Source organism: Typopeltis vanoorti, chromosome 17, assembly GCF_054136105.1.
Source record: "Typopeltis vanoorti isolate ZY-2024b chromosome 17, IOZ_Tvanoo_1.0, whole genome shotgun sequence".
Taxonomy (NCBI): domain Eukaryota; kingdom Metazoa; phylum Arthropoda; class Arachnida; order Uropygi; family Thelyphonidae; genus Typopeltis; species Typopeltis vanoorti.
The window spans coordinates 34,334,898-34,361,747 of record NC_143565.1 but is presented as its reverse complement, the minus strand read 5'-3'; the positions used below and the strand labels follow the sequence as shown (position 1 = coordinate 34,361,747).

The 26,850-nt window shown below is 36.6% G+C and overlaps 1 protein-coding gene and 1 non-coding gene across 2 annotated transcripts in view; both read right to left on the bottom strand.

Moving 5' to 3' along the window:
• LOC150097280 (adenylate cyclase type 10-like) overlaps positions 1 to 26,850 on the bottom strand; it is a 198,907-nt gene that overhangs the window by 60,676 nt on the left and 111,381 nt on the right. Inside the window, exon 5 of the mRNA XM_090407634.1 lies at positions 20,975 to 21,122. Coding sequence (XP_090263760.1) covers positions 20,975 to 21,122 — 148 coding nt within the window. The remainder of the gene's footprint in view (positions 1 to 20,974; positions 21,123 to 26,850) is intronic.
• On the bottom strand, positions 13,999 to 14,105 carry LOC150097281 (U6 spliceosomal RNA). The gene has a single exon (XR_016549750.1). It is a non-coding gene; the product is annotated as a U6 spliceosomal RNA (small nuclear RNA).

Genomic DNA, 26,850 nt, shown 5'->3' with positions numbered 1-26,850 from the left:
TGTTGTAGGTTTTCCATTTGGTTATACTATAAATTACAGATACCAAGAAATTATATATTTGGTTTGATCCTTTATCCAATTGTAAGCAAACAAGTTTGCACCTGAAGTATTTTCAGGACTGGGTCAACTCATATATAGAAGTTAATGACTTCACATCACTTGCCTTAGTATCTCATAATGCAAAGCACATATCCTTACGGATATGTATAATGCTATGCATTATGAGAAGGGTCACTACCCAGACCGGTTTCAACCTTTATTGAGGTCTTATAAGGTGTAACACCTTTTGGTTGTATATGAAAAATATGATTTCTGCATTACTTCAACCATAGTATCACTTATGGGTCTGGCTCTCACTGATGAGACCTCATTACCTTTTTCTTAATGACATTCATTTGTTTTCATCTTCTTCACTCTTCCATAGATATCTCCAATTCTCTTTATTGTACACTTCCATAGATATCTCCAATTCTCTTTATTGCACTCTTCCATAGATATCCCCAATTCTCTTTCATGCACTCATCCATAGATATCTCCAATTCTCTTTATTGCACTCTGAATCCATCATCTCTTGCCACATCTTCATCAACTCAGCTTTCAAATCTTGCATCCTTTTTTGCTATTATTCACTCTCGTTGTTTTATCCCCAGTCACACACAGTTGTTCACCATCAACCCCACTTGCTACTTTATTGTTAACTGCACTGTATTTTTCAACATCCTTTTTGTCCACTTTGACAATCGAACTTTTTTCCTCATTATCATTTCCACACACTCTTTGAACATTTGCAGAAAAATAATTTAGTTAAAGAACCATGGAGATTTGCACTGAATATGTTAGAAGTACATCATCTGCATAAAGCAAAGAGCTAAGTTTGATATTTCTAATTCTCATATCAGATTTAATGCCACTTTCTTTCATGGTGTGAACTATACAGATGATGAATAAGAGTGGAGATAGTATCCGCTCTTGTCTTACATCTGATTTTATATCGAGCCATCTTCCTGTATTTCTTTCCATTCACCACCTTACCATTAATTGCACTCTGTTTTTCAATGTTATTATTTTCGTCTCTGTTTTTCAATATCATTATTTCCCCCCACCTCAACATAACTGTCATTCATTTTGTCATTAATCCAATGGTTTTATCTTTTTCCTTGCTATCACTTCCACGTACTCTCTGAACATTCGCACAATCTTTAACTATCCTGTCAGTTATGATGCCATTTTCCCTACTCATATTTAATTTCATATTTAAGCAAGCCTCATGGTCCATCAGAATATCGCATTTCCTAAATTCCCACACTCGTTCTTTTCTCTTATTCAGCCTCTCTACATAAATATCAAAGACAACTTCCCTCACATACATACTGCGTTCTTTTTGATACATCCATGCCATTTACTTTATTTGTCTTCCATACAGACCCATGTAATGTTTTGCCTTATGCTGTTTGTTGTTTGAACTAGTCAAGTAATTTGCAGAAAACTTTCTAGATGCTATATATATATATATATATATATATATATATATATATATATATATATATATATATATATATATATACAGGTATCTCTCGATTAACATGGTTAATTAATCCCTCGATGTTACCACGTATATCAAAATCGCGTTAATCAAATCTAATAATCAATGGTAAAAGGTACGTCCCTGATCGATTACTGTACTAATAGTTCGTTTTATATGGTACTTTTTAGGAAAGATAAAAAATGAATGCAAAGTAAATGTTTAATAAATGCTTGTACATACATTATTTACTGCAATTTTTTATCAAAAGAAGTTATCAAGAGTCATTTGAATAGTTTTAGTTTTTTTCTTATTGGCATTAATTCTATGATAACAAACAAAATGATTCTCCAGACCTCGGCAAAAAAAAGCAATAAAACATAAAGAAAAAACACTGCAAATATAATACATGATGGTACAAATTAAGTGGATATTGAATCCAACATTATTTCATAGCTGAATATAGAAACTACAACAGTTTCGTGCCGAATATATAGAAACTAAAAGTTTCGGCAGATGCAAGCATAAGCAACCTTATGGGCAACTTGTAGTAAAGGTGGAGTAAGCTCCAGATCACTTTCCTTAGTATTTTCCATAATGTAAAGCACATCTCCTAGAGGAGATGTATGATAAATAAACCTCTGGCTCTCAATTTCAGTAATACATGATGGTTTATTTATTTTCAGTTACAACCTAGAAATTATTGAACAAAAAAAAAAAAAAAAAAAAAAAAAAAAAAAAAAAAAAAACCATACTATACTGACATCGGAGGTCGTGGTATCTCTCAGATACAGTTTACTGTCAAATATCACAAACCTTTACATAACACGTGTTAAACCAAACTGACAGCAAAAAACAATGCGGAATATCACTCGTAACATATGAATGCACAGCTACTCATGACCTCCAAGCTATACACTGAATTGTGTGAGAATATTTATATTAAGCATTTTGCTTGCATCTGTCAGATCAGCTGTGAGCTCCTCAGGGTTATAGGCGTGTTAATCAAAACTCTTGCCGCGCACATCAAAGGATTGCCGCAATTAATTTTGCAGCGATAATCAAAGCCGCGTTAAGCAAGGGATACCTGTATATATATATATATTGATGGACAATATCATATGTTCAATCTGCTGATTTATAGAAATAGATTCTTAATGCTCTGGCTTGATAATATTATGCATCATAGTAATTGATTTTAGGATAATAAATCTTAGGAAATGGATTATATATATATAATATATACATTACACAAACACACACACACATACAGTACATACAAAAATTAAAAAAATTTAAAGTTTAGTAATAAAAAAAGTTTAATGAAACATGAAATTTAGCAGAGAGTTCCAACTTCATGGTTGAATCTGTTTGGATTAAAACAACCTTAATGTAAATAGTTCAAACCATGTGACTAGAATATAATTGTGCCTTCAACTAAAAGTGGCCCTAATGGAGATCAGTCGATCCATGACAAGAAACGCATTTTGTTTATATCTTCCTTTACATTTTTTTTAGTTATTGAAAAATTAATTTGAAAGATAAGCACAGAAAACACCTGTACTTATCTGTGGCAATAAGGTGACAAATTATAAACGTTAAGAAAAAGGTAATGAAAATTTAAAAAAAAAGTGCCACGTATCCCCTCAAGACTTTTCTGAAACACTGCTAAACATGGCCCTAGAGCATTCCTTCAAGACATATATTTGAAATCATCCTGCTTTATTAACATAAAGTTTAGTTAATTCTTTATATACTCCCTGCTCACTCATGATGAGTCCCTCTACATTTCAGCTTCTCACGATGTCGCCTTCATGAGGATGAAATACTCAGATAAACTGCTCACTGAATTCTCCAACTATATCCTTTGCATCAGTTACCAATCTACCATTATTATCAGCTAACATCCTCCTGCTATAGTTATTCTTTCTTCTGCTTGCCACTTATCAAAAGAGAGCATGATTTTTGTCAGGAGACATTCATAACTGCTTGGACATCAGCAAACTACATCCATCAGATTTCTGTCTCCTCAGATGGATATTGTTTTGGACTTCCAAAACAACATCCATCAGAGGAGAAGGTCCAGAGACGAGTGACTAGGACTATATCAGGAATTTGGAATTCTGACTATGGAGAGGGAATGAAGAAATGTGGATTGCAGAGTGGATAGGAGGAAAAGGGGTGATATAATAGAGACATTTAAGTTAGTGAGAAAGATTTTATCAGATTAATCCAGATGAGATTATAAAAAGAGTAGAAGGTGGAAGGGGAAAAACCCAGAGGCCATTCCTGGAAGTTATATAAGAGTTTAGGGAAGAGGGACAGAAAGAGTAGTATTTTTACATAGAGAGTTATCAGTGAATGGACTGCATTACCAGAATGTGTTGTTAATGCAAGGAGTGTTAAGAATTTTAAGAATTGGTATGATAAATATGTTGTCAGTTGAATGAACCTCACACATTAGTTTACTGACTCCATGGTGGGTGCAATAATAACAACAGTAAAAAAAATAATAATTATTATATATTGTCCATATAAGCTGTCATATTTATCTGTCATATATGTGCAGTGCAGTTTATTAAGTATCTATCTATCTATCTATATATAGCGAGATTCCGGCCTGGTTGGCCGAGTGGTCAATGTATCTGCTCTCCAGCCAAAAGGCTGTGGGTTCGAATCCCGCTGTGGTATGGATGTTTGTGATTGTCTGTGAAAGTGGTAGTCGGCAGTAGATGGTGTTGGTGTTAGGTGATGAAGGTTGGTGGAGTAGTGAGATGCAGAGTTGTAAAGTAGATGCCCTCCCTCGATGAGTCTTTGGACTCCCTAGAGGTGTAATGTAATAATAATAATAATAATATATATAATATATTCATATTTATATATATATATATACTGACTGTAACCGAGACTAGAATAACAATTAAATTTATTCAAAATGCATCATGTTTCATCGGATTGTCCGACTTCTTCAGGTGTGGGGACATAGAAAGCAAATAAACACTATAAGAAACATCGCATCACTATAAAAACGACTATTATAAAATTCAGTTAACTTTGAACTGTAGCTACAGTCCGTGTTGAAGTTCTATTGTTAGGCAGCTGCATGCGTCTGATTTCACGAGTGTGCCAATATTGGATAGCAAAGCAGAAAGAGTCCAGTAGATTACAGCTAAGGTTATTATTTATGTGATGAGGGTCCATAACAATTTCCTTAGACCCAACTGTGCAGCGCTCCACCTCGTCACGGCATATATATGAAGGTTTGAAGTTGGTGGAGTCCAGTTTATCTCATGTTGACAGCCTCCATCATGTGTGTTTACTGAAAACAGTACATGGCTTGACAGGGCACTTGCTCCAGTAGGCAATGTCCCTCTGATGTTCTTCCAGATGTAGGAGGATGGATTTTTCAGTTTGGACATAGTACTGCTTCTTGCAGGCACATGTGATTTTGTACACTCCTGGGAATTGTAGATGGTTGTGAGCTTGTTTGTATTTGCTTAAAATCGATCTTAGTTTAGGAAGAGTAGAGAAACAGGTTTTTATGTTGAACTTTCGTAAAATTCTTCTTAGTTTTGTGGAGAGCGAGCTGACGTATGGTAAGGAGATATAACTTTAGGGATTGTCGTGTTTCTGAGTAGTTGTTTTGATGGCGGCGGTATAGATGCTTATTAATAGTTTTCGATGAGTAGCCATTACTTGTGAAGGTTCTTTGTAGATGTTATAGTTCATTTTTTAGCTCTTCATCATCTGACAGTATAGATCTGGCACGATGTGCTAGGGTTGAGATGATACCCACTTTCTGTGCAGGACAGTGATGTGAGGACCCATGCAGGTATCTGTCTGTATGTATAGATTTTCTAAAGATTGAGATTTTAATAGAATCAGATGTCTTAGTAGAATTTTAATAGAATCCGATGAAACATGTTGCATTTTGAATAAATTTAATTGCTATTCTAGTCTCGGTTATAGTCAGTATATATAAATAGGAACATATCCCAATTCCGAGTTAATACTATAAATGTTATCATATCCCTTCTGGCGGGTATAATTTCCAACCTACAAAAGCTTATGAGAAGACACTTAAGAATATTGGACTCACTACCAACAGACTTATCTTCCTGAAACATTGTAAATTCTCTTCCATTATTCCTAAATTCTTACAATTCAGAGAAGCCATTACCAGTGAAAAAAGCACAGAATCTACCAAAAAGCAAAACTAGAACTTTTAGGAGAGAGGATAAATGATACCAAATGTAATTTAGCCCTTCTTTTCTCAAAAATCATCTTTAGAAAACCATTTAGCGACCTCCTTAGACTGTGTGTCATGGAATCACGTTCAAGAAATAAGTAAACGTCGGGCATTAAGATCTCAAAACTTAAACAAACATAAGCTTATCAGAAAGTTTAATTTGATAAAGACAACACAAGAACAATGAACCCCTAATAATCTTCATGGAATAACTAAAAAATTAGTGATGAACCAATCGTCATAATGAAGAGCAAATTCTTGAAAAAGGTTTCAATTTTGTCCTTATGCCTAAAACTATTCCCAAGGAAATGTTTTAATTAAGACGGAGAAAGCTGCATCACTACTTCCTGCCACAGACGCCAGTTTACTTCGCATGGAAGCAATACTTGCGATTAACAATGCAAGACCTCCATCTGACAACATCCCCCTTGGCGAAAAGCTAGCCATAAAAAGTCTTAAGAATAACAAAGACATCGTAATCATATAAGCTGACAAGGTCAACACAACTGTGGTGCTAAATAAAATAGATTACCAAGAAAAAATCTTGGCATTATTAGAGTCAGATACATACTTGGAAATTGAGAGAGATCCAATGAGGGAGACACATAACAAAACAAACAACCTCTTACAAAAAGCCACAGAACTTCCATGAAACATATGCCTTGCTGCTCAAACTTTACATCCATTCATCCAAAGGTTATATGGTCTCCCAAAGATACACAAGGAAAACTGCCCACCTAGACCCAATTGTAGATAGTATTGACTCGCCTGCCTACAGCTTACCTAAGTTTCTGGCTTCATCTTTAAAAGGTTTTACAGGAAATTCTTCTTCATCAAGAGGACACAATTCGAAGTAAAGTGGACGACAAACAATATTAAAAAGGAATTGCATGCGAAAAAAAGGCTATGGAAGAGATATAAGGAAACAGGTGAAGAGAAGATGCATGAAGAATATAAGACACAGGCCAGGAGTGTGACTAGTATGGTAAGAAAGACGAAACTGGAATATGAGAGGAGACTGTTCCACAAAACAAAACTTCTCACCACTGGATAAAAGAACTATTCGTGATTTAAAAAACAACAAAGACATCATAATACTTAAAGCAGATAAAGGAAACAGTACTGTGATACTGAACTCAAAGGACTATGAAGACAAAGTTAACCATCTACTTTCTGACTTGTCTGTTTACCGTCTTTTAACAAAAGATCCAACATTAAAAAATCACGATACCAACAAATTACTACGCAATTTATCTAACTGGCCAACAGACTTGATTAAAAAACTAAAATCGATGCATCCTTTAACTCCGAGACTCTATGGAGTTCCAAAAGTGCACAAAGAGGGTATTCCTTTACGCCCAATCGTTGATGCAATCAACTCGCCCACCTACTTATTGTCAAAACATCTCTCGAAACTCCTACAGCAACACATCCACAACTCAGAGAGTTACATCAAAAACTCTGGACATTTCGTAGAAAAGCTAAAAAACATCAAGATATCGGATAATGATCTTCTAGCCAGCTTAGATGTCACCTCTCACTTTACAAACGTTCCCGTAGTAGAGGTCATTGACATCTTAAGTACCTTGTTCCCACAAGATATAACCGCATTGTTTGCTCACTGCCTAAACTCCAATTATTTTTCTTGGAAAAATAAAATCTATCAACAGTTAACAGGCTTGGCAATGGGAAGCCCACTCTCACCTTCATGTGCTGACCTCTTTATGGAAGACTTAGAAAACAAAATCTTATCACAAATTTTTCCTAGACCTAAAATTTGGTTTAGATATGTAGATGATATCTTCATCATATGGAACAATAACAAAGATGACATATATGATTTTCTCAAAAAGATCAACGCTTTCCATCATTCTATTAAATTCACTCTGGAACTTGAAAGAGAAAAACAACTTCCGTTTTTAGATATCTTAATCAAAAAACAAACTGATGGCAGTATAAATCTATCGATGTACAGAAAACCGACCAATACAGGTCGCTACCTACATTTTAACTCCTCTCACCACATATCACATAAACTCAGCATTATACACATGTTAAAGAAAAGAGCTATTTGCATCACAATGGACAACAAGACCCTTCAAGATGAGTTAAAATTTATTTCCAACAATCTGTACTTGAACGGCTATCCAAGAAGACTAGTCAATAAAATCCTTTTCTCTGAACCACCACAAAGAGAACAAGAAGAGATTCAATATATAAAAACGATTGCAATTCCGTACGTAAGTGGCATCTCCAACAAGCTTGCCAATCTCCTCAAACAACACAAAATAAGAGTAGCATTTAAGCCTATAGATACTATTCGTAAACTACTAAGATCTCCAAAAGACAACCATCCTTTCTACAAATATGCTGGAGTCTATAATATTCCATGCTCATGTGGCTCTAATTACATCGGACAGACTTCGAGAAGCCTCGAAATCAGGCAAAAGGAGCACATTGGCTATGTCAAAAACAACAGACAGGACATTTCTGGCCTATCATCTCATTTCTCCACAACTAACCATGTCATCGAGTGGGACAAAAGCTGTTCCCCTTACTTAGAGGAAGATTATCATTCAAGAATGTTCAAAGAAGCAGCCACAGTCGCCCGTTCTACTGTGAACCTTAACAGAAATCAAGGCCTAATACTCCCAGAGATATGGAAAACCCTAATCAGAACCTTAAAAATGGAAGAAATGAACTTTAATACAAACTACAGAAAGTTCCTCAGCAACAACTAGCTGATCTTGTACAGGCGACACGTGTTTCACTCACGTTCGATACTATTTTATTTGTAATTATTCTAGTCAGTTTTGCAGTTACGCATAATTGTGAGAGTGTTTAAACCTATATGTAAGTGCCCTGAAGAAGCTAACAGATAAGTGTGGCGAAACTAGTTGGTTCAGTTAATTAATAAAATTGATCAACACTTGATCGGTTAACCAAATATTATTATTTACTTAATTGGTGCATTTCATCCTGGAGGAGTCAGATTTAATGCTAGAGGGATTGAGCAGATTCGAGGTTTAGAGTTACCGGAGGAGAGTGTGTTTCAAATACTGAGCACTCTGGATGTCAGTAAAGTTATGGGACTGGATGGTATTTCACCACGAGTTTTGAGAGAATGTGCTATGGAACTGACAGTGCCTTTGACCTGGCTTTTCAATGAAAGTCTGACTGCAGGAAAGGTGCCCATTGGAAAGGAAGGAAGGTAAGATAGTGCCATTGCATAAGGCCAGTCACAGACTGGAAGTGTCTAATTATAGGCCAGTTTGTGTATCATCAGTAGTTGTTAAGATCTTGGAGAAATTAGTTAGGGACCATATACAACATAGGGCAGATGAGCATAATGTTATCTCTGAAAGTCAACATGGATTTGTGAAGCGACGCTCTTGTTTTAGCAATATGCTAGACTTTTATGATAAAGTTACAAGAACGTTAGATTCGGGAAAGGCATATACTGCCATTTTCCTAGACTCAGCAAAGGTATTTGACAGGGTGCCACATGATAAGCTAATATTCAAGTTGCAGCATATGGTTCTGGATGTCAGATTGGTCAACTGGATTCAGGATTGGCTGTCCGATAGGTATCAGAGAGTTGTGTATGGTGGAGCAATATCAAAGAGGCAGAAGGTTACAAGTGGGGTTCCACACAGCTCAGTACCGGGACCTATACTGCTTAACCTTTATAATCAATGACATTGTCCGTGGATTGCAAGGGAATATTCGGTTGTTTGTGGATGATGCGAAGAAGGGAAGGGTTATTACTAATAGTGCAGATGTGGTAGCCCTGCAAGAGGATTTGAATAAGCTAGATAGATTGGCAAATGAATGGGGGGGGGTCAGTTTAATGCAGCAAAATGTAAGGTCTTGAGGTTTGGGACACATCGATGGGACGCTGCATACTCTGGAAGGAGTTAAACTGGAAGAAGTAGGAGAGACAAGAGATCTGGGTTTGATGATTGATAGAAACCTGAAATTTAGGGGACATATTGCAAAGGTGGTGAAGTTAACACAGAGGATTGCTGCAATAATGAGAAGGATGCTGACCTGCAGAAATAAAACAGTTATCATTCCATTGTATAAGACCCTGATCAGACCACACTTGGACTACTGTTCTCAGATTTGCCCCCCAGGATTTGAAGGGGATAAATTAACTGTGGAAAGGATACAAAGAGAGATAACAAAGATGGTTTCAGGACTGTACAATGATAGTTATGAAGATCAGCTGAGGGAATGTGGACTGCAGAGTTTGGTGGATAGAAGAAGGAGAGGTGGTATGATTGAGACTTTTAAACTATTGAGAGGTGGTCACAGGGTTGACACTGGTTAGTTCTTTCACTTGGTTGAACAGCGGGCAGGTGATGACAAGAGGCCATCTCTGGAAGTTATGAAAGGAATCTGGGAGCAAGAGGGTGAGGAGTGGTTTCTTTGCATGGAGGGTGGTTGAACAATGGAATGCATTGCCTGATGGAGTGGTGAGAGCGAGAACGGTCAATGAGTAAGGAGTGGTATGATAGACTTTGTGTTTCTTAGTGGGTACCTCCCCTCGATGAGTCTTGATAGACTTTGTGTTTCTTAGGAAGGACCTCCCTCGATGAGTCTTTTGACTCCATGGAGGCCTGAATAATAATAATAATAATAATAAAAAACTCAACAACCCCAAAGGTTATATCTCCTTACTATATATCAGCTACCTCTCAACGAAATTAAGAAGTTTGCGAAAGTTCAACATGAAAACCTGTTTCTCTACTCTTCCTAAACTAAGATCGATTTTAGGCAAATACAAACAGGCTTACAACCATCTACAATTCCCATGGGTGTACAAAATCACATGTGCCTGCAGGAAGCAATACTATGTCCAAACTGAAAAATCCATCCTCCTACGTCTGGAAGAACACCAGGGGACATTGCCTACTAGAGCAAGTGTCCTGCCAAGCCATGTACTGTTTTCAGTAAACACAAATGATGAAGGCTGTCAACATGAGATAAACTGGACAACTTAGAACCTTCATATATGCCATGACAAGGTGGAGCGGCGCATAGTCGAGCCTAAGGAAATTATTTTGGAATCAAAAGACTCATCTTGGGAGGTCCTTTCTAAGAAACGCACGTCTATCAAGACTCATCGAGGGAGGTCACTCCTAGAAAAATTCCTTAAATGAACTGACTGTTCTGGCACCAACCACTCCATCAGGCAATGCATTCCATGGTTCAACTACTGTCCGTGTAAAGAAACCACCCCTCACCCTCTTTCTCACAGTTTCCTTTCGTAACTTCCAGGGATGGCCCCTTGTCATGACTCCTTCCAACTGTTCAACCAAGCAAAAGAACTCCCCAGTGTCAACCCTGTAACCACCTGACAACAGTTTAAAAGTCTCAATCATATCACACCTATATCTTCTATCCACCAAACTCTGCAGTCCACACTCCCTCAGCCGATCCTCATAACTAACATTGTACAGCCCCAACACCATCTTTGTTATCTGCCTTTGTACCCTATATACAGTTAATTTATCCCCTTCAAATCCTGGGGACCACATCTGGGAACAATAGTCTAAATGTGGTCTGATCGGATTCTTATACAATGGAATGATAACCATTTTATCTCTGCAGGTCAGTGTCCTTCTCATTATTGCAGCAATCCTCTGCATTACCTTTGCAATATGTTCCCTCAATTTCAGGTTTCTATCAATCATCAAACCCAGATCTCTAGTCTCTCCTACTTCATCCAGTTTAACTTCTCCCATAGAGTATGCAGCATCCCATCAATGTGTCCCAAACCTCAAGACCTTACATTTTGCTGCATTAAACTGACCCCCCCACATTCATTTGCCCATCTCTTTAGCTTATTCAAATCCTCTTGCAGCGCTGCCGCATCTGCATGATTACTAATAATCCTTCCCAGCTTCGCATCATCCACTAGCAACTTAATATCCCTTTGCAATCCACTGAAAATGTCATTGATATAAAGGTTAAACAATATAGGTCCCAGTACTGAGCCCACTTGTAACCTTCTGTCTCCTTGAATGTGCCCCACCATACACAACTCTCTGATACTTATCGGACAGCCAATCCTGAATCCAGTTGACCAATCTGATATCCAGAACCATGTGCCGCAACTTAAATATCAGCTTATCATGTGGCACCCTGTCAAATGCCTTTGCTAAGTCTAGGAAAATGGCAGTATTTGCCTTTCCCGAATCTAATGTTCTTGTAATGTTATCATAAAAGTCTAGCATATTGCTAAAACAAGAGCGTCGCTTCACAAATCCATGTTGACTTTCAGAGATAACATTATGCTCATCTGCCCTATGTTGTATATGGTGCCTAACTAATTTCTCCAAGATCTTAACAACTACTGATGATACACAAACTGGCATATAATTAGACACTTCCAGTCTGCCACTGGCCTTATGCAATGCCACTATCTTACCTTCCTTCCATTCCATGGGCACCTTTACCACAGCCAGACTTTCATTGAAAAGCCAGGTCAAAGGCACTGTCAGTTCCCTAGCACATTCTCTCAAAACTCGTGGTGAAATACCATCCAGTCCCATAACTTTACTGACATCCAGAGTGCTCAGTACTTGAAACACACTCTCCTCCGGTAACTCTAAACCTCGAATCTGCTCAATCCCTCTAGCATTAAATCTGACTCCTCCAGGATGAAATGCACCAATAAAGTGTTCATTGAACAATTTCACTATGTCCTCTGCATCACTCTATTCCCATTTTTATCCCACAATATCATTCTTCCACAGTCATTTCTCCTCCTACTGGCCACATATCTAAAAAATTCCCTAATATTTTCTTTGGATCTTAGGGCCAATCTCCTCTCATATTCCAGTTTCACTTTCCTTACCACACTAGTCACTCTTCTGGCCTGTGTCTTATATTCTTCATGCATCTTCTCTTCACCTGTTTCCTTATATCTCTTCCATAGCCTCTTTTTCACATGCAATTCCTTTTTAATATTGTTTGTCATCCACTTTACTCCAAATTGTGTCTGCTTCCTCACTCGTGGTATACAACTTACCATTGCTGCTAACAAATATTCTTTCACAATTTCCCATGCACTAATGACATCCCAGCCTTCCAATTTCTCCCCCCATGAAACTTCCCAAAGTTGAAGTCTAAGACTATTATAATCACCTGCTTTATAATTCCACATAAGTTCCCGCTTCTTTGATACTCCTGCATGTCTGTTCATTTTCCAAGTCAAAACCATATGGTCACTCTCTCCAACTGGTGGGAGAGATGTCATCTCAGTTATTATCAGTTCTTCTGATGCTATAACCAAATCCAAAACTCTTGAACCTCTTGTTCCCTCTGTTACATGTTGCCTAAGACATTTGTCCCTCAAGAATTCTAGAAATTCCATTCCCTTATTACTACACGCATCTTCCTTTCTCCAATCTATGCTGCTGTAGTTAAAATCTCCCGTAAAAATCGTTCTTCTTGCACTTGCCACGCTCAACTGTCTCAACATCTCCTGGTCCCCACCCTCTGTGCTCCTTGATCTGTAGCAACACCCCACTAAATATCCTGTCATACCCACCTCCACTTCACACCATATGATTTTTCAATATCATTAGTATCACAGCCTTCCAAAGCCTCCACTCTTAGAGGATATAGGTTGTAACTAATCATAAGCAGCACTCCACCACCACGCTTTCCCTTCCTATCCTGCCAAAAAATGCTGTACCCAGCAACTTCTATTCCTGTTATTATATCCTCTTCTGTCAACCATGTCTCTATGATTCCAATAATCTTTGGCCAGGCTGATGCTATCAGTGCCACCAATTCCTCTCCCTTATTCCGACTACTTCTGGCATTGGTATAAAGCATAAAAATGCGACTGTTTCTATACCCAGCATTATCCCCTCTAGATTTCACTGAGCTCAGCATTAGGTGATGTCGTCCCCCTTCTCCCCCAAGTACCCATTCCCACAAGAGGCCACCCCACCTGTTACCATCCACACTGTGACACATTCACTCGTTCAGAACAGCAATCTCTCCAGATACCTACATCCTTCCTCATTCAAATGCGGACGGTCTCTCGCATACAATTCCTCTCTGCTCTCAAACGCACTCCAAGCATCCACATATTCGAATCCTCTCTTCTGACATATTCTCGCTATTATGCCATTCAATATCACCGCTCTTCTGTTCAGTTCGACATTATCATACCTAGGCAACACACACTATCTTTCCTCTCTGTGAAAAAAATGTGGAACGCTTAACGATTTTGCATGTCATTCTTACACAGGGGCCATGCTAATTTTTTCTGTATCGTTCCAATTTTAGTATATGTACTGCCGAAGCAAGTACAATTAATCATCATACAATTAATTAATCAAGCAAGTAATTATCGACAAGTTTTGACAGCTGGGGGTCTGTCTGGCTCTATCAAGACGGATAAGGTTATACTAACATTAAATGCTAACAAAAGAATGCAGTAACGACTTAAAACACAGTTAAACAAATTGAAGAACATGCGTGACATCAAAAGCATAAAGCATGGAGACTTAGTCATTGTTATTAAATCACATTTTATAATTTTTCACATAGAGTTCTGCTAAACATAATGAATTAATTAAGTATTTTCAAATATCTTTTAATATTATGCCTTGGTTCCTATCGAGGTTGTCTCCTGTGTGTAGTACAGCTGCAGCTTCTTTAAAGGTTCTACATCTGTAATCCTCTTCACTGTATGGCATCGAGATGTTGTCCCAATCTATGGAATGGTTTGAAATTGAGAAATGATGTTCTAATCTTGAGGTGTCTGTTCTGTTATTATTTACATCACTGACAAGTTCCTTCTTCCGGATTTCTAGGCTTCATGTAGTTTGATCTATGTAAGTCAGTCCACACAAACACAGTATGCTGTAAACCCCTGCATATTTGTAGAAAGCGATGCTCTCCTTAGGAGATCTTAATAAGTGTCGTGTAGTTAAAATAGGTTTAAAAGCAACTCTAATGTTAAAAGGCCTCATGATTCTTGCTATTTTGATTGAGACTGAACCTGCATAAGGTATGACAATGGATGATGTGTACTGTGTCGCTAGAGGTTGTAGCTGGGGGTTGTTTCTATAGAGGATCTTTTTAATTATATTTTGTGGATAACCATTTTTTTGATAGAGTTTTTGATATACATCGAGTGTTCAGCAACGTTTAAAAAAAAGCAAAACGTATTTATTACAAAACTTCTTTAGCCTTACTCAGAGAGAGAGAGGATCCGATAAGTCAGATACGCACTGAATAAAACTGACCTTCAATGCCTAGACCTTTTTGATGATATTTCCAATAACATAGATAATTCAACTTGGATATAAGTGACCACATGAGACACAATAGCTATAACAAAGTTTTCCAGTCTAGTAAGGTATCTCAAATCAAAAAATTTGATGAACTCTATCGAAAAAAATACAACTCTAGACCATATCTCCCAGATGATAAGGTTATTTTCAACCTTTCAGACTACAGTCTTTCCAAACAAGAATCAGAAATTTTAAAAAAAGGTATTAACTTTTCTATTGCTCCTAATCATACCCAAAAATAGATTTTATAAGTAATATTGAGAAAGGCCTTTCTTCACTTCCAGAGACAACAGCAAATGAGATAAGATTTAAAAGTACAATCATCCTCTCTACCGCAAAACCACCAAAATGTTATATTACACCCTCTAAAAAGAAGGCACTTTTGAACTTGAAAAGAAACAAAGACATTATTGCAATTAAGGCAGACAAAGGAAACTCAACAGTCATTATGAATACCAAAGATTACATAAAGAAGATCGATACTTTAATTTCTGACCAGTCTGCATATCATACATTAGATAAAGACCCAACCATGAAAAACGACAATGAGACCAATCTTTTAATATGCAATATGACTAGATGGCCTCAGGATTTAAAAAGAAATTTAAAATCTTTACATCCATTAATGCATGCCTAGATGGTGTACCAAAAGTGCATAAAGACGGAGCTCTGCTTCGCCCGATTGTAGATGGCAGAAACTCTCCTACATACCTGATACTAGCCGAACACCTCACTAGTCTGTTGAAAAAGAAGATAAAAAAATCAGCATCATATATAAAAAACTCTCAACATTTCACTGAAAAACTTAATAACATCAATATATCAAACACAGACATATTAGCAAGTCTAGATGTGGTCTCTCTGTTCATGAACGTACCAGTCGAAAAAGTAATTAATATTATAAAAGATCTCTTTCCAAACGATATTATGCAGCTTTTTTGCCATTGCCTCAAGTCTAACTATTTTAAGGTAACCAACACAATATATCAACAACTGGAAGGCTTAGCTATGGGCAGTCCCCTGTCATCACCTTGTGTGGATCCATTCATGGAAAAATTAGAAAATGACATCCTAGCAAAAATAACTCCGAAACCATCAATCTGGTGGAGATATGTTGACACTGTGTTCGTCATTTGGAAAGGCACGGAAGATACCTTACATGAGTTCCGCCAAAAAATAAATTCGTTCCATCATAAAATTGAATTCACATTAGAATTAGAAAACAACCATCAATTACCTTTTTTCGATGTACTAGTTAAAAAACAAGATAATAAACAAATCAAGCTTACAATCCATCGCAAACCTACAGACACCAGACTTTATCTTCATTTTACATCTAATCATCATTATGCACAGAAACTTAGCATCATACATATGTTAAAAAAAAGAGCAAAAAATATCATCACAGAGGAAAAAGATGTACTTGCTGAGCTCTCACTTATATCAAAAACTCAATCAAAAAATAGTTATCCAGAAAATATAATTAAAAAGATCCTCTATAGAAACAAACCCCAGCAACAACCTCTGGTGACACAGCACGTATCATCCATTGTCATACCTTATGCAGGCTCAGTCTCCATTAAAATAGCAAGAATCATGAAGTCTTTTAACATCATAGTTGCTTTTAAACCTATTTTAACTTTGCAGCACTTATTAAGATCTCCTAAGGAGAGCATCGCTTTCTACAAATATGCAGGGGTTTACAGCATACCGTGTTCGTGTGGACTGACTTACATAGGCCAAACTTCACAAAGCCTAGAAATCCGAAAGAAGGAACATGTCGGTGATGTAAATAATAACAGAACAGACATCTCAGGATTAGCATATCATTTCTCAATTTCAAACCATTCCATAGATTGGGAACAGCTCGATGCCATACATTGAAGAGGATTACAGATGTAGAACCTTTAAAGAAGCTGCAGTAGTACTATGGATAGGAGACAACTTCAATAGGAACCAAGGCATAATATTAAAAGATATTTGGAAAAACTTAATTAATTCATTATGTTTAGCAGAACTCAATTATGTGAAAAATTATAAAACGCGATTTAATAACAATGACTAAGTCTCCATGCTTTATGCTTTTGATGTCAAGCGTGCTCTTCAATTTGTTTAACTGTGTTTAAAGTCGTTACTGCATTCTTTTGTTAGCATTTAATGTTAGTATAACCTTACCCGTCTTGATAAAGCTAGACAGACCCCAGCTGGAGAAACTTGTCGACGATTATGTACATATGTTTTATGCAATAAGATATATGAGACTGGATTTCTACCCAAAGATATTAATAACTCAATTTTCTTTTCAATTCCCCCCCCCAAAAAAACGCTACAAGACGTGGAGTTTAGGACAATTAGCTTCATCAGTCAAGTATCAAAAGTCCTCCTATGTGTTATTCTTGAAAGAAATAAAAGAAAAATAAATGTAGAAATAAATGATACACAAAATGGCTTCAAGGAGAATGTAGGTACAAGAGAAGGTATTTTCAATGCCAGAATCATCATAGAAAGGTATCTAGAAAAACAAAAAGATATATACCTCTGCTTCATAGATTAGAAAAAGGCATTCGACAATGTTCAACATGAGCAGTTAATTGAAATCCTTTCAAAAATAGGCATGGATGGAAAAGACATTAGGCTAATAACTAATCTTTACTGGGAACAGACTGCATCTTTGAGAATAAATAGCGAGACCTCAGAAGAATTCCCAGTTCAGAAAGGTGTGAGACAAGGCTGTGTCTTGTTTCTGATTCTCTTTAACCTGAAGAAATATTTAATAAAATGAGTAATCTCAAAGGAATGACTGTAGGGGGAAGAAATATTAATAGCCTAAGATATGTAGATGACACGGTTATTCTAGCTGAAAACAAAAATAACCTCAAGATTCTTATAGATGAAACCTCAAGTACAGCGAACAGTATGGCCTCAGTTTCAACTTTAAAAAGACAAAAATCATGATAATTTCAAGAGAAAAGGAAATACCAAAAATATGCATGAATATAAAAGGAAATAAATTAGAACAGATGCAAACATACATATACCTCGGAAACTCAGAATCTACTGACATCTAGAGAATTAAATCTGAAAACAAGACTAAGAATTTCCAAATGTTACATATGGTCCACATTATTATACGGAGTAGAGACATTGACCCTCCCCAATCTGAGTGTGAAAAATGGCAGGCCTTTGAAATGTGGATGCTGCAAAGAAGCATTATGAGGATATCATGGAAAGACAAAAAGACAAATGAAGGTGCTAGAGATGGAGGGCATAAACAGGAGCTTGATAAAAGAAATTGAAAAGAGAAAAGTGAGCTATTTCAGACATATTCTGAGACATAACTGCCTACAAAGGACACTTCTCAAAGGGACATAATGCTATGTCTGCAAGGAGATGTGCTTTGCATTATGGGATACCAAGGCAAGTGATGTGAAGTCATACCACCTTTGCCACGAGTTGCCCCAGTCCTGAAATTACTTCAGGCGCAAACTTTGCTTACACTTAGATAAAGGATTAAACCAAATATATAATTTGTGGAGCATGAGCAGTGGTCAGCTAATGAAGTAAAGAAAAACCCAAGGGAGTTCTTTTGCTATGTAGCTAGAAAAAAGAATGATTGGAAAGATAACATTTTAGAGAAAATGATAAAAAGGATAACTATTGTGGAAAGCAATGGAAGGGGAAATGATAAGAAGAGACTGACTGGGAGTGAACAAGAAGTGTATGGGGAATTGAGCAAGCATGGTGTTATTAAGGCTGTGGGAATTGATGACATATCACCACGTGTTTGAAGGAGTGTGCTGAGATTGGATATTAGATTAGTACACTAGGTTAGAGACAGGCTCTCTGACAGGTAACAGCAAGTTGTGTATGGGGGGAAGGGGGGATTATATCTCAGAAGAGAAAGTCACTCTAGTGGTGTGCTTCAAGGGTCTATTTAAGAATCATAGCTGTTTAACCTGTATAATAATATCGGGGAAGATATTAATTGGAATATTCAGTTCTTTGCAGATGATACAATGAGTACAGTTATTATTATTATTACTATGCGACACCTCCAAGGAGTCCAAAGAATCATCGAGGGAGGACACCTACTCTACAACACTCCATCTCCACCAACTACAGCAAACTGCATCATCTACACCAATGCCATCTACTGCCATTACCATCACCACCACTAGTATTTTCACAATCAGAAACATCCATGCCCACAGCAGGATTCAAACCCGAAGCCTTTTTGGATGGAGGGCAGATATGCTAACCACTAAGACAACCAAGCTGGCATGAGGAGTAGAGCAGATATTGTGGCCTTACAAGAGGACTTGCATAGACTGAATGACTGGACACAGAAGTGAGGATGCCAATTGAATGTAGCAAATTGTCAGGTTTAAAAAAAATTGAAAAAAAAAAGGTAAGGTGTAGAGTATACACTTGATAGGGATATATTAGAGAAGATGGAGGAAATAAGAGATCTCGTGTTATGGTGGATAGGGATCAAAAATTTAAAGATCATATTTATAAAACTGTGAAGAGAACACAATGAACTTTGGCAATGATGCATATGACACTGACTTGTAAAAAGTAAGGAGATTCTAGTTCCATAGTATAAGGCCTTGATTAGGTCACATATGGACTATTGTGCAAAGATTTGTTCACCTGGCTTTCAAAATGATGAAGAGATATTAGAAAGAGTCCAGAGGCAATTTGACTAAGGTGGTTTCTGGTCTCTGATATCACTTCTCCTCCTCTTCCTATGACTAGAATCGAAGAAGATGCAATTTACAGAATCTAGTGGATAGAAGGAGAGATGATATGATAGAAATTTATAAATTAGTAAGTTGTCCTTATCAAGTTAATGTTGAAGAGGTTCTTCAAAGAAAGTTGGGAGATAGGGAAGAACAAGAGATCATCCATGGAAGCTGCATAAGGAGGGTGTGAGCAAAGTAGTGATAAGCAGGTTCTTTACATGGAGAGGAATGAATGATTGGAATGTACTGCCTGAGAGTGTGGTGTTTGCAGTTAATCACCCATGATGAATCTTTAACTCCATCGAGGTCTGGGGATAATAATAATAGTCTGTAAGTTCTTGGTTTTGGTCCTTAAGGGATCCTGATAAGTAATTCAGTAAGAAATTTAAGTGCTCTTTAATTAAATAAGTAAGGAAATAACAAAGGTGATAAAAAAGTACTCAAGATTAAAAAACTTTTATTAATGAGTCTCTCTGGTTAAATCAGTAAAGACAAAGTCCTTCGGTGGGACAGATTCAGTTTGAATCCTTTCTAAGATGCAAAGACCTTCATCAGAATTTTTCAAATGATGGTGAGTTAGCTGGCATCATTCAGAGATTGTAGAATTTTTTCCTCCCAGAAACTCAGGTTGGATTTGTCTGTTCTGGGAGAGTCTGTTCTGGCCAGAAAAACACATAATTTATAACCATAGCAAACAATGCAGATGAGATTAACCTCTGTATCAAATACAGCATCAGGTTTCTAGTCAAGTTATTTAATACTGAACCTAACATGAAAGGAAAGATGAGCTGAGACATTGCTCTTTGTTCTACAAACTATTTTATTCAAAGATCTAATTTTGTTTAGATTTGTTTTAGGAAAACAGTACTTCCACTTCCATCATATGTATATGAATGTTCATAGGTGACAGATGAATTTTACTGTGGTATGAGATGACTTTGTTAGTGGAGGCCAGCAGTGACTTGAAAAAAAGCAAAATGTTTATTTTCTATAGATGAGTTCTCAGATTATCTAAACCTCAGCCATTGATAACATACTAAATGTCTGATAGGTTTACAATAGTTCATGAGTATGAAATCATTTAAAAAATATATTAAAATCTTGATTTTTTTTAATAATTAATGTCTATGCTTACCTCCGTATGAAATAACAGTAGCAATTACTATATCAAAAGCTGTCTCAAGTGCCATTGGCTGTGAACTGTCTAAGTTTGGAAGAATCAAAAAAGCAACTGTTACTTGAGTTAATTCTGAGAGGTATTCTAACTGCTGGTATGTTTCAAGCTGAAATGGAATGGTGTTAAATGTTTGGTTTATGTAAAATATACTGGACTGGTTATACTCAGTAAAAAATTGTAACTTACTCCTAAAATGAAATTTAACAATAAACTTATCTATAGGATATTCTTAAGCATGGCCAAACTGTTGTCATTACAGCAATTAGATTCAAAGAACATAAATATGCATCAAAGTAACTGTGGAATACAGAGTGCACTGTGAAAGAAAATCAAAGCCAAATATAGATATCAGATGAATGCAATAAGCTGTATCAAAATTATACTTCAATGGCTTGCAAAATGGACCTATTTAAATAGTAATTACAATTTAAATTGTAAATTTAAATTGTAATTACTATCTTTGCTTTGAAAGAATATTTTGAAATCATAGCTTTGAAAGAATATTTAACATTCTCCTGAAGATGAACCTAGATCCAGAAATTACAGATTTTGTCTCTGTGCATACTATGATGAATAATAGTGTGCTCATCAATAGTGTGCTAATGTATGAATCTAATTGCTATAGACCAGATGGTTTGGCTAAAATAAGAAATACCATCTCTGATAGTTGGATTTGTTTAACTGATATATTAAGGAAAGAAAAGCAATTATTTCTAGCTCAACAGTGAACATAAACAGCTATTATTATTATTATTATTTGACACCTCCAGGGAGTCCTAAGACTCATCAAGGGAGGGCACCTACTTTACAACTCTCCGTCTCCACCACTCAACCTCATCCACAAACTGCCTCATCTATACCAACTATTATTTTCACAGACAATCACAAACATTCATGTCCATGGCGGGATTCGAACCCACAGCCTTTTGGCTGGAGAGTGGATACACTAACCACTCGGCCAACCAGGCTGGCAAACATAACTATGTAGATTCCACTAAAGTAACGGAATAGGAAAAACCTATTGTAATAGTATTATGGACTAAAGAACAAGCAGACATGGCTGGCTGAATGCATAGCATATCTGTTCTCCAACCAACAGGCTGAAATCAAAGTTGAACTGTTAAATAAATTTCCATTCTTCAACCAATAAGCCATGAGTTCAAATCTCCAGTATGGTCATGGATGTTTATGAATGTCTACAGTGTGAATGATTTTTGTTTCTTTGGTACATTATCATCATTGTATTCATTGAAAGCTGAAAGTGGAAGCCACTTTTCACTCTCGATTTCTTGACTTCCACTCTTGATTTCTGATCTCTACAGAAGGGTTTCTAGATTATCTGACCTTTAGCCTACCCACAGTGCTAATGTTTGATAGGTCAATAAAAAACTGTAGGTGAGATTCACATAAAAAAGAAAAACACCACAGTGGAGTGGATACATATTTCAGAATGTCCAAAAGTAGTAGGACAGAGCAGGAGTAGATTGAGGGCATGCAGACTACAGAGTTTGTTGTATAAAGGGAAAAGGGGGGTGGGGGATATTATTACTATTATTATTATTACTGTATGGGCACCTCCATGGAGTTCGAAGCCTCATTGCAAGAGGCCCAAACTATCCACACAATCTATCAGAACTTTCCATGAACCCATTAACAGACAAATCACTCACACTTGACTCTGGCAAATTCCACTCATTCAAAACTCTCCAAGCAAAAAAATCTAGTCCTCACACTCCTACTAACAACACAAATTTATTCAACTTCCATGTTTGACCCCTTGTTTTGTAACTCCAGCCAAGTGCTGAAACATTTCCCCTGCATCAATCCTATAAAAAAAGGTTAAGTAACTAAATGTTTCTATCATATCCCCTCTTTACCTCTTATCAGTCAACTTCTCCAATCCACACACCCTCATTTTATCCTCATAGAGAACATTCAGCAGACCACACCATCTTGGTCGCATGCCTCTGAATTCTCTGCACTGCTTCCTCATTCACAAGAAGCCCTAGAGACCAGACTTAAGCACAGTAATGCAGACATGGATGTATCAAGGCCTTAAAGAGGTATAACAACTTCCTTATCTCTAATTGTTAATGTGTTCATCAATAACAAAGTAATCCTATGGGCTACCTTAGCAATATGCTCTCTAATCATTACCTCTCTATTTATATACTGCCACCCCTAAATATCTAGTTTCATCTATTTCCTGGGGTACAGTGCCATCAATGTGATACAGAGCATATAATCTGTTTATCCCAAAATGCATAACTTTACATTTCTTCACATTAAACTGATACCCATTATCTTCAGCCCATACTAACAGCATATTTAAACTGTCCTGCAAGCTCTAAACATCACCTTGATTAACTATTACTCGAGCTAATTTTGCATAAAGAGCAAACAACTGAAAATTTCATTCAGGTTATTTGATATATCATTCATGTACAAATTAAACAGCAATGGTCCCAGGACTGAACCATACAGTACACCATTAGTCATCTCTTTTTGCTCGATGTCCTCCAATAGCCCACTTTTAGATACCTGTCCAAGAAGGTCGAAACTGATGTTTAGACCTTCATATTAACACCCTATATACAGAGACAATGATTTGATCAACAGTTATTCTACTGACCTGATCTCTAGTGAAAAAATAAAATAAAATAAAATAAATAAATGAAATAAAATAAAATAACTACATCAAAGCTATATTCTGTTTATGACAACATCAGAGAAAACCTTTTTCCACATAGATAGTTTTATTACAGCAATGATGTCCTGATTTAACATGAGAATTGTTATATTAGATTTAAGATCCCGGAATGTTTATAGTCCTATTTATACGAGGGTGGTCTGAAAGATTCTCGGCCTAGCCTAACAATGAAAAAACAAATTTATAATTTCAAAATTGTTTTTATTTTTCAACATAATCTCCCTTAAGACTAATACATTTATTCCAGCAATGCTCCAGTGCCATTATCACGTCCCGGTAGTGGTTCTCAGTAAGATCTGCAAAACACCCCTATACAGCTACAAACACCTCGTGATTCGAAGAAAAACGCTGACCAGCGAGGAAGAATTTTAGTTTTGGGAAGAGACAGAAGTCAGAAGGAGCCAAATCTGGGGAATAGGGTGGATGTTCCAACAATTCATAGTGCAGATCCCTTAATTTTCCCATTGCCAAAACACCTTTGTGGTGGGTGCATTGTCTTGATGAAAGATGATTTTTTTCTTCTGCAAACTGAGTCTTTTCTCATGAATTTTTTCATCTAAAAGGTTAAAAGATCATCTGGTTAAAAGATCAGAATAATATTCCCCTGTTATTGTTTTACCCTTTTCAAGATAATTAATAAACAAAATGCTTTTAGCATCCCATAGTAATAAATCGATGAATCCAAGTCTTATCCATAGTAATAAATCGATGCACAAAATCAGTTTTATTCTTGTTAAAATGCTCCAAGCACTGTTTAGTGCTTGGAGCACTGCGCGAGTGCATTTTTGATGTGCTGTAGGCACCCATCTTGTTCAAAGCTTTTTCATATGCAATTCTTCATTCAAAAGTTATCCTACACGTTCTTTTGAAATGCCTATAATCTCAGCAATTTCACGTACTTTGACTCACCAGCCATCCAATACCATATTGTGCACTTGATCAATGATTTTTGGTGTTGTTACACTTTTTAGATGTCCTTCATGTGGATCATCTTCAAGGCTTGTATGGCCACATTTAAACTTGGCAGACCATTTCTTAATTGTCAAAAATGAAGGAGAAGAGTGCCATTACACTTTTATGAACTTCAAATGAATTTCTTTTAGCATTAAACCTTCTTTCACAAAGATTTTATAACTGCACCTTTTGCTTCAGACAGCTGTATAAAACAAACTACTTGATAGAATGACTTGCAATTTCACATGGATGCTTATGACAGATGTACCAACTTAGAAAAAAAAAAATCTTGCCAATAGTGTTGCCATCTATGGTCGAGGCAGAGAACGTTTTAGACCACCCTCGTAACTAACTCTTAGGGAGAAAGGATATGCAGGTAGAATATGTGCCTTCCATGTTCTTGGGATTTTTAGACCATCATTATTGTTAAGATTAGGGTGGTCAATAAGAATTTCAGAGGCCTCTTTAAATTTAGGGTCATACTACGTTTCGATGTGATGTGAACAACAGATGCTTTTCCAGTCAATTATATGTAAAGTATTCAGGGCATGATCAGAAATGCCAGCTTGACCATAGTTATTAAATTTAATGTGCCATTTATGTTCCTTTTTTCTGATAGGAATTGTGCATACTGTTCCCCTATATAGGGTAAATTACAAGTGCACTGAATATGGTATACTCCAGAGTGGGACAGCAGAGGAAGTGGATTCTTGGATGTGTTGAGTAAGTTCTTGAATTTTGCAGGAGGTTTAAAGGTAGCTTTAAGGTTGTATGTCTTTAGTATTGTTTACTTTGTCTGATATCTCTTTAATGTATGAAATGGTTACAGTTTATTGTAGTCTAGTTTATTTTTATTTTTAAGTGAGGTCTTGTGAAGAATTTTGTTGATAGTATTTTGGCTATAGCCATTTTTTAGGAAGGTATTGCTGTTAACTTTTTAATTCATCTTTAAGTGCGTGTTCACTGGAACAAATCTTCAAAGCTCTGTTTTTAAGTGTGTTAATAACACCTAGTTTTTGTGTCGGGTGGTGATAAGAGTTTATATGTACATTGGCCAGTATATGTCGGCTTCCATTAAACAGTAAAAAAAGACTGCCAGAAGGAAGACGAGTGACAAGTGTATCTAGAAATGGAAGTGTGTTCTGCTTTTCAATCTCAATTGTGAATTGTATGCGTTTGTGTTGTTTTGTTTAGGTGGCTGAGGAAAGTGTCTAATGTCTGACGGACATGGGACCAGATAGCGAAAACATCGTCAACGTATCTAAGCCAGACTCTGGGTTTTAATGGAGAGGAATCTAGAGCACACTGCTCATAATATTCCATATAAAAGTTAGAATTGGGGGAGATAATGGTGAGCCCATGGCTGTGCCTTCTTTTTGTAGGTAGAAAGTGTTTTTCCATACAAAATAGCCAGAGCGTAGTACATGCAAAAAGAATTTATGGTTTACCAAAGATTCACAAACAGAACGTATCGCTCAGGCCGATAGTTGAAGGTATAGACAGCCCCAATTATCATCTAGCCAAGAAACTATTATCAACACTCAAGGAGTAGGTAGGTCATTCCCCCTCTTATATTAAAAACACATAACCCTTTGTAAACAAAATCAAAGACATGACACTGGAAAAAGATGATTTATTAGTCAGTTTTGACATCTCTGCCCTCTTCATAAATGTCCCAATCAATGACACAATCCTTCTATTACAAGACAAATTCCCTCCTGAAAACACAGCACTCTTTGTGAATGTATTACTCTGGCTATTTTGTGTGGCAAAATACTACAAAAAGAAGGCAGAGCCATGGGCTCACTATTATCCCCCCCACACCCCCAATTGCTAAATTTTATATGGAATATTTTCATATAATGTTGTATAGAATATAGAACAGAATAGAAGAGAACAGAAATAGAACAAAAAATAGCTTTGATGTAGTTATTTTAGTTTAGTTTATTTCATTTATTTATTTTTTCACTAGAGGTCAGGCCAGTAAAATAACCATTTATCAAATCATTGTCTCTTTATCATACTATGTGAAATGTAATATAGCTTGTCTCTGTATATATGTGTATACTCCAGCAGATGACGACCTTAATATGAAGGTAGAAATGTCGGGAAATTAAAATAGTTATTTCTAACACGGTTGTGGCCTCCATAATCTTCTGAAATGTCTGAA